Below are 10,000 nucleotides of genomic sequence, written 5' to 3'. Positions count from 1 at the left end.
TGTTTTATGTCGTGTTGTTGTTGTTATTATCATTATTATTGTTATTTTCTTGAGTTTATTTTGTTTGTGGGTGTGGGAAATTTGTGCCGAGAGTGTGTTTGATAAAAAACAAAAAAAACAAAAATGTTTACTGGAGAAATAATTCGTCGTTGTTTTGAAATGTTTCAAAGTCCAGCACGTGGGTGAGAGAATTAACACACCTGATGCTTAACTCGTATAATTTCTTTTTCTTTTTCTATCTAATTCGACTAGAAACAAGAGATCTTAGGAGTAAAGGAACTGGCGGGTAGAATTGCCTCGTTCTCTGGGGGGGTCAGTCCGTAACACGTATTGAAAACGTCGTGGGTTCTGCTTCATGAATGTTTATAATGGATAGAGTGGGAGGTGAGAGAGTTTCATTGGCGTTCTGTGCTCCGTGGCTTTTGGTTTTCCGTGAAGGACTTGGTAGAGGGGTAATGATGGAGATTTGGGTTAAGTTTAGGCTGGAGGAATGGCGACGGTGTGGTGATGCTTTAGTTCCGAGTAGCCGTTCTTCATTTGCAATTTGTACTCCTTTTTCAGTTGTTCGACGTCTAATATGCATGAATCTCGTTTTGCGTAACAAAAGACATAAGTGAAAGATGAGTATTTACTAAAGAAAAAGTGTATGGGGTGGTATCCTTGATGAAAAGTAAGACACTTTTCATCTATGGCTAAAGGTGCACAAATTGAGTATAAGGGAGATACAGGACAGAGAAGATCGAAGATCGAAGATCGAAGATCGAAGAAGTCCTTTTCGTGCTTACCTTGCTAGGACCAAAACAAATGTGACAAGTAACTCGTTACTGCGATCTATCAAGTAGTCAGTGTATTGTGAGAACGGCATAGCTCCCTGACTAGGCATATCTATTACTATTGGGGCCCAAGGGGCATAGCCCCTTGGCTAGACATATATATTACTAGGGGGTCCAGGGGGCATAGCCCCCTGACTAGGCGTATATATTACCATGGGGGTCAATGGGCCAGATCCCCGTGGCCAGGGAATATATAGATTGTAATGTATAAACCCCACAGGGTTAAGGTTAGGTTGGTTTATTGGTTAGGATGCATTGTCTGATTACCACAGGGGATCTGGATGTGAAATCTCATAGATTTCTACCGAATGATAGGATTGATTCCCGAGTTTTTTAATATTTGGCGCTTCAGTCCATACTTTCAAAGATGGTGGGGACATCTATAGAGTTTCACTAGCCGATTTAAAGCATTTTTCTGCTTGTTGTAAATATTTTTGTTCTCTCCTTATTTCAGCCTGTTTTACCCTGTCATTTCTCTGATCTACTTCACCCCCTCCCCTGCTATCAGGACTGGAGAATGCGATGGAAATGATCATCAAATTCTTTCTCATTACACGAGAAAAAAATCTGATATAAATATTGTCAGGGAAGATCCAATTGTCATATTTGGAAAATTAATCGTGATCACACACCCCTATTACTCAAGCCACTCCTGGGGATCGTTAAACCTCAAATGAACCAAAAGACCTTCCTAACCTGAAGGATTTGACCCCAGATCCCTTCCCTGTCACTGTATTCCCCTATCAGGCGTTCTACTGCCAGACTCTTACTCAGTTACTATTACCTGTTTTTTTTTTTTCTTCTTTTTCTTTTTCTTTCTCTTTCTCTTTCTTTTTTTCTTTCTTTCTTTCTCTCTTTCTTTTTCTTTCTTTCTTTCTTTTTCCATTTTTCTTTTCTTTTTTCTTTCCTTTCTTTCTTTCTTTCCCTGTGCAAATTACTTCATGTGTTATCAGTGTGGTTTCCAGATGTACCCCAAGGTTTTTCTGAAGTAGTAGGGGTTTGGTTACTTCATAGACAATATTCAATGCTTTCACTTATTTTTTAAACCAGTTATTTGTTATGACAAATACCAAGATTCACATATGAGACTGAATAATCGGAATGAAAAGTAAGTTGGATGGCTGTGTGAAATAAAAGAAACAACATGAACTGGCCTTTATATATTTGTTATTACTATATTATAGAAGCTTTCGGCCAAAATGTGTTTCTATTGAAATGTGATTCATAAGAGCATTGGCAGGATCTGACATTTGGTATTCACACACTGTGAAGTATCAATTGCTGCTACAAAAGTAAAGTATAAATCACCACCTAAGTAGGTTTTTAGCCAAAAAACAGAAGTAGTCTGATTGACAATATGGGTTTGGCTTGACCCTTTGAGAGGACATTAGTTGAAAAAGATATTTTGTACAATAGTAGAAATAATAGACAGACATGGGATACTGTGGAGGGGCTCACAAACTCCTCAATCGTTTAATTGATTTGTTTAAGTAGAGACCATTATTTATTTATTTTTCCTTTAGATATGCTGTTTTATTTATTTTATTTGCATCCCATTTGATTTTAAAGAATATTCCTTTTGTTATGAAGATAAACCTTTCCAATTTATCTTACTTCTACCAATATTTCCTTTGAAGTGTCTTCTCTTCATGATATTTATAATGATTCATCCATTCTTCCACATTTTTCCTTTTCATTAATTTGTGCGTTCCTTCTACATCCTCCTTGTTCATGGATTTATAATAATTATTAACATTTAAGTAATTCACACATTCTTCCAACAACATCTCGCTTCCTTCCCTGTTCACCTGTTCAATAGTACTTATATTTCCCACCACATAAAACATCCAACACATACCTCTCCAGCAGCCAAAGAATTGATAGATGAAATAAAGAGCAACTAATAATAAGGACAAGAATATATTATTTTTATGGAAAAGAATTCGCAAATTTCCCAACGGCCAAGAGCACCCTCGTCTTTGTACTTTCCTTAACTGTTCCCCCCCAGAACCTTATCTTCAGATTCCTCCAGTCACGTGCCAGAGTGCAGGTCTGGCTCTACGAGAACCAGAACCTCCGCATTGAAGGCCACATCATTGGCTTCGACGAGTACATGAACGTGATGCTGGACCAGTCCGAGGAAGTGCACATGAAGAAGGGCACCAGGAAAACCATCGGTAAGTTTTAGGGGGCAGGGAGAGCGGGATGGAAATTGGTGGGAATGGAGAGTGCGGCTGGGAAAGGGGGAGAAGATTGGGAAATAGGTTTGCAGTGGCCAGTGGGGATGGCACCAGCTGGGAGGGTAAAGGGAAGAATAACTGTATGGCAGGGAAAGGCAGACATTGGGGAGAAAGAGAGGTGGTGGTAATGTTTGTAATGGGGAGCAGGGTTGGAAGTGATGGGTGAACAAGGGAGAGCAGGGTTGGCAGGGGTGAGTGAGCAGGTAATAGGGTTGGGTGGGTGGAGGCAGTAGTGAGTGGGGAATGGGAAGACTGGAAGAGGGGTTTGCAGTGGCAAATGAGTAATGGAGAGAAGGGGACAGCAGTGATAAGTGGGTAATAGGAAGCAGTGGAGAATAGGGGTCCTAGAGATAGGTGGGAGTGGGGAGATGAAGTTGTTTGTGGTGGGTAGGAATTACTTACTGTAATTCGGAAGGTGATGTTGAGCTTGATAAAATTTGGTGATGCATGTGATAATATATTGATAATGCACCAGCTATGTGAACCTGATAAAGACACTTTGTCATAGAATCCTCAGAGAAAGCACACACTTCTATGAAAACAAGTTACAAGTTCAAGAGTTTGCTTCTTAAAGAGCTTTGATATGTCATGTGATGAAACAAAACATTCAAAATGTATTTGTTGGTACATTATATTGACATTTCCTTTTATGGAAAGGCTAAGAAACTAGATTGAAATGGTCATAGAGGTAATGCAGAAAAAACATCTGCCTTTTTACCACTATAGTGTTTGTTTACTAACTCTTTGAACTCCTCCCATAGGTCGCATCTTGTTGAAAGGAGACAACATAACCTTGATTCAAAATACGCAGCCAGATGGAACGAGCATGTAGGCGAGAAGAAACCGATACAAGAATTTTTATTTTATTATAGAAAAACTAAGTTATATATAAGTTTTTTTTTTTACATCCAAGTTATGTATTGATTCTTTTCTTATGTTATGATAACTTGAATGGAAGATTTTCCCTCTTTTTTTTATATTATTATATATAGTTAGGACAGAAATGGAAGACAGTTTTAATTTAACCATGAATAATTTTAAAAGGTTATTCCCTTCTGTATTGAAGCCCAGCAAGCCAGATTCACACAGCATAAAATTTAGATCCTTTTTTGTTTGTTTGTTTGACTTTTGAACAGTTGATAAAAGATTTCCATGCAATGCAAGTCCGAGTTTTATTGAAGTAACTGGTTGAATTATATTTTGCATATTCAGATTAGAACAGTCATTTTTGTAATGTTTTTGCATTTGTGTTGATGAGAACCAATTATTTTTCTCACCATTGAATAAAAGATGAAAAGGAATATTTATGTTAAATGTTTCTTGTAATGCCAGTGAACATTTTGTAATTACCCACATCAACCCTGTTTTGTAATAAAATGTTAAAATCTATAGATTATCATCTTATTATTAAGTCGTCCTAGATACGACATATTTAGCAAGGAGTTAAAATGGAAATATGAATAAGGAAGGCCCATACATTTTTTTTTTTTTTTATGCAATAATCTTTTGGTGCTTGCATTGCTAACCCACCTAATCCCTTGCTCATTGTTGTGGTGGGGGGCTTAGGAGACAAAGACTGAGGCCCAAAGTAAGGGATCACCTTGGACTTCAGCCTTTGCCTCAACTAACATTGCATGGTCTTTTCTTCTCTCTCTTTCCTTTCTTTCTCTTCATCATCCCCTTCTTCTGTCCACTTCCTAAGATGTGAGAACCTTGGTGAAAGGATGAAAGGCTGGCTTTGTCATTTATGAACAGCCTCCAGGAGCCATGGGCATGGTATTCCCTTACCCCTCATGGAGACCCTGAGGTGTAAGACTTTCCTCTCCCCATTTATTTCAAGCTCACCATGGCCAATAATGGAGATTTTTACCCATAATAGGGGCATTAAAGCTTTCCCCTTCATCATCAACTATCCTGTCTAAATTTGATTTCATTGGTTTCCCAACCCCTTCCTCAATGTCTGCAATCAACTCTATCCATTCTGAATCCTCTGCCCAGGTCATTACTCAACTTTCAGAATACATCCCTTCCTCTCTCCCATCATCATCCACTCCATCTTCTACTGCAGTCTTCATTGTCTATCCCCACCCTCCTCATTACTACTCGTTCATCCTTCTCCCAACAGTGCTACCTCTCCCCAAACCACCCCATCTTCCTCCCGCTCTCGTCCTTCTACTGCTTCCACCTTTACAAACATTTTGAGTGCCCTTTTTGGCCCAGCCAAGTGGGATCGATTCTTTGTGATTACCCCTACAGCCCCGAACTCTGATAATCCCCTTCCCTTTCAACAAGGTCTCCAAAAAAAGGTTGGGAAAGTTTCCTTTTGCAGTTGCTCTGATCGTTCATGCCTTGTCAGTTACATCTGAGTCCCAAGCTCATGCACTATATACCCTCTCTGACCTTACTGGCAAACCTATTTCTGCCCAATCTCACTTCTCCCTTAATACTTGTCCAGAACTGTTTCCATCTCTCCAACTGATTGTCCTGTCTACAAAAAGAATTGGTCAGACTGTGAAAATTACTTAAACACATGCCTCATCGATTATGATGCAGTGGCAATCCAGTGCTACACTATTCCTCCCAGAGGTCAACTTAAATCCTTGACCAATATTGCCAAGAATTCCGTGGACATGACCCCCCTCCCCCCCCATGAAGTTTATATTGGAGGAGTGTCCTGCCCTGTCTGACCATATCGACCTCTTCCCTGTCAATGTCAGAAATGTTGGTATTGTGCCCACTGTTGCTCCACTGCCCTATCCGTGCTTAACCTGGACATGGCCGTTTAAATTGCTCTGCTCAGTCATGGGCCAATTGTGTACCCAAAATGTATTTTATAGGAGCTGCCTTGCCTACAAGCTCGAATCTGAGGTAGCAGTTCTCAGATTCAAAGTAGGCCTTACTCTATGCGAGGCTAGATAATAAGCACACCGACAAGGGTTTTCTCTTTCTACCTGTTCTAAAACTACCTCGCTTTGCATCCGTCCCATCTTCTCAAGAAGTCGCAGCATCCCCCCCAGTATATCTTCCCTCAATTCCAAACCATCTTATCTCTACTCCTCTCTCAGTCAATTTCCTTTTTCCAGTTTAAATTCAAATACTCTAATCTCTACTTCCCCGGTGCCTACCCCTCTTCCTTCTCACTCTACCTGTCCCACCAGACAATCTAAACGTTTCACCCCCATCGTCCTACCACATCCTCTCCTACACCCACCTCTTCCTCTACTCCTTGGACATCTATTCCCTCTTCTCCTCCACATAAGTAAACCTTTGTTTCTCGGGCCTCCCCCCCCCCCCCCCCCCCACCACCAACTTGAAGACACCAAAAAGTTCATAAACAGGACTCAAGAGAATAATTCAGTCCCTCATCCACCCTCTATTCCTATTCCCTCTACATTCAAAGTATTTGCCAATATCCATCCCCCTCCTCAAGTTCCTCCAACCCCTCTTCCTCCCACTCCCACAAAAACACTCCATCCACTCCTCTGCCATGTTCATCACCATTCCCTCTTCCTTCCTCATTTTCCTTGCCACCCCCACTTAGATGCTCACTTGTCTCCCTTAGACTCAACAATGTCCTCCTCTGGACCCCTCTCCTCCTGACATTCTTCCCAATACTTCTCCACTTTCCCATGTTCCCCTATCTCATTCTCTGGAATGTTCTCCTACTTCTACAACTATTGTTTCTTCCGTATCACTCTTTGATTGTCTGATAATAGCTCTTTTGCAGTTTCCTCATACATTGTTACTCTCCCTTCCTCAGACACACACTCTCCGTTTGATCTGATCGCCCTATACCTCTAATCACATCCCCGTTGCATTTCATTTGCTCGCCCTCTATACCCTTTTCACTACCATCCTGTCCTTCAGTGTCCTACACATCTTATCCTGATCATTAACTCATTTCCACCCTTTTTGCCACAATATTTTACCATAGTGCTATATGACCTTTGATGTCTTAGTACATTTGTCTCTTCTAACCATTAACCATTATAGAGCTGAACTACATGTGAATTCAATCTAAGAGCTACAACATACACATACTATATATATTTCTTCTTTTCCCATTTAAAACTTTAAAACAGAAAAAAAAATAAAACCTGCTCAAGATTCAATATGTTCTTTTAACAGATTCTTTTGGCCACAATGAAAATGCTAGTTATCTAATAGAATATGGCAACTTAATCTTTGAGTGATGAGATAGACATAAAATTTGGAGAAAAAAAATTACTGTTAACCATAGACTGTCACTTACACATATAACCATACATGCATGAAAGAAACAGCAATTTAGAGTTTACTTCATTTGGCACTGTGTGCAGTAACAAGGAAAAGTAACACAAATCTATTACACAAACACAAGTTATTTGTATGTTTAAATACATACAGTATGCAGATGATAGTGATTCCATGAGTAAATTAGATTAAATAAATGTGTAATTAAAATCAGGAATACATAATTATGTAATAAATAAATAAGAAACAGATTGGTAATCTTGAAAATATTCTTTTTTTGAAACTCCAACAGTATGGGCTGTGATTCGAATAACAATTGGACATAATCAGACAATCATACCTCGTGTGTTGATAAGCTGGTCCACCCACTAAAGTAAAGCATGACTAGACAACTGTACAATATGTTGACAACACATTTGAAGAAATAGAATCAGTTCTCATGGTCACACAGCCTCACTGTTAAATATATATATAGATGTATGATCATGTAAATGGACCTAGAAATATAAATGATTGGTCACAGGTTGACTACCTTTTAGCTACCAGCCAAAAACTTTCCTACATCCTCTCTTGGCCTAGGCTGCCTATCCCCCCCCCCCCACCCCTCTTTCCCTTCCTCTCTAAGGCAAACAGACAGAAGTATGAAGAGTAATCTTAAATGCTCAACTTTCCCACATGACGCAACATCGGTGGTCAGCCATCCTGCGAATTCTACACTGAACATACTATTGAACTAGATACTGTAGAATGTGCAATAATAGTGTGAGGCCACCACTTTTTGAACTAGATATTTGGTATTTAGGTTTTTTATATAACTTCAAGAATTTAATTTCACACTCATGTGGACAGAGATTCTGTTCCCATTAGTCAGAATGTTACTGTTTTTCTATAAATTTCTCCAGCAGTCAGTAATTTATAAGTTACTTACCTTCATCATATGGCTAGCTTGTGAAAAGTCAAGTAATACTGAGGTAATTAGACTCCCTATCATTCTACCTAACTAAGGTAAATACATTATCAAATCAAAAGAAAAACTAAAATAAGTTATAAATTGACCAGATATCTTGATCAGCAAGTAATGAATGACCTCAGCAGTCATCTAATAGTCCAGTAGGCCATCACATCTCACCTGCATCCATAGTTCGTTATACAAACGGAGATATAAAGTGTGGCATGGTTGGTATAGTACTGGCCCTCCGGTTTCATACCCAGAGTGACCTAGGTTCGAGGCCAGGTCAGGGAGGATTGTTATATATCTATATCAATTCGTATTGCACTTTTCCAACTTTCTTAACTTGGTATATCTGACTTCGGTTTCGAATTTCGAGTGCCCACGGGGAGTGTGTGTAAAACCTCGCTATCATTACTAATGTATGAGTAGATAGGTAATGTCTATGGAGCTAGTTAGATCCTAGTTGCACACTCCTTTTAGTGGGTCGTGTGGCATGGTTGGTTTAGTAAAGTTATAGCTTTCAATATGCCCAGATTCTTGAGCTTATTTTGGGGATATTACCAAGTCTCAACTCTCGGACTACTGTAAGACTAAATAGGGAAAACCAGATATAAAGTTTTTCTTTTTACTGAGAAGGTATATGCTAGCACGTTTTGCAGTTATTGTTTGAACCTGAAAGGAAAATTTATTTTTTTAATCCATAAAATATTACAGACATTGGCAAATGTAAGACAACAACAGTGGTGTTATTAAAATGGTAATATAATGATAATGTTAATTTCATTTGGCCCAAAATATGCAGAGGACTGTCTGTATTATTAATATATAGAGCAACTCTTCATTTAGGCCATATAGAAAAAGACAGGTTGTAGCAACACGTCAAAAATAAATGGACAATACCAGTCAACATCAGACTCATATTTTTAAAGGAGCTTTCTTTAAAAAAGAAAAAATAATAATAATAATAATAATAATAATAATAATAATAATAATAATAATAATCACTCATAAAAAAAGAAAAAAGAAAAAGAGAAAAATCACTCAATCAATTAAATTTTTTGTCTGGTAACAAGAACCTGATTTTTTTTATTTTTCTCCCTTTTTTTGCCTCATGTATGAAAGGTTAAAGAAACACTGATAGATAAAATTAATACATTTCTTACCTCAGTACAAGATCCTTGGACAAACCCCAAAAAATCAACTGGTATATAAAATTTATAAAATCACCAAAGCAATCACAATAATCAGAAAAATAAACCAAAATCAATTAAAATTGCTGATAACATCAATACTTTACTTTAAGTTTATACTTGTGACAGCTTGATCATCTTGAATCAAAGAAAATCAAATCATTAATCTACCAATTTCGTTGTTTTTAATTGAAAGAACATTGACATTAATTAAATGCACAAATAAAACTGAAATGCTGGCATAAAGCAGTAGTAATTCTATGATATACTTAATGCATATATTAAAAAAAAAAAAAAACATTAGCACAGTATCACATTATAAAATAAATAGCTTGAAACTGCATATTCATTACAGCCCTACATGTTCTTTATTCAATGGAAAGCATATCTTTGGTTATTCATGTAATTCGTGGTTTGCTTAACCATTCATTGTAAAGCTAATGATATACACATATGTAAAGATGTGTATCCATACACATGCATAAAATTATAGTACATACACTTTCACATGCAACAAAATCATTAGTTATATCACATACATGCTATATAAAT

The 10,000-nt window shown here is 37.9% G+C and overlaps 1 protein-coding gene across 1 annotated transcript in view; it reads left to right on the top strand.

The window, feature by feature from the left end:
* LOC125048320 (probable small nuclear ribonucleoprotein E) overlaps positions 1 to 4,464 on the top strand; it is a 4,709-nt gene extending 245 nt beyond the window's left edge. The window contains exons 2-3 of the mRNA XM_047646983.1: positions 2,842 to 3,010; positions 3,835 to 4,464. Of these exons, the coding sequence (XP_047502939.1) occupies positions 2,842 to 3,010; positions 3,835 to 3,905 (240 nt within the window). The 3' untranslated portion in view covers positions 3,906 to 4,464. The remainder of the gene's footprint in view (positions 1 to 2,841; positions 3,011 to 3,834) is intronic.
* The last annotated feature ends 5,536 nt before the right edge of the window (positions 4,465 to 10,000 follow it).

This window comes from Penaeus chinensis, chromosome 43 (genome assembly GCF_019202785.1).
Source record: "Penaeus chinensis breed Huanghai No. 1 chromosome 43, ASM1920278v2, whole genome shotgun sequence".
In the NCBI taxonomy this organism is placed as follows: Eukaryota; Metazoa; Arthropoda; class Malacostraca; order Decapoda; family Penaeidae; genus Penaeus; species Penaeus chinensis.
The sequence above is the reverse complement of the archived record's forward strand: the minus strand, read 5'-3'. Positions and strand labels throughout refer to the sequence as shown.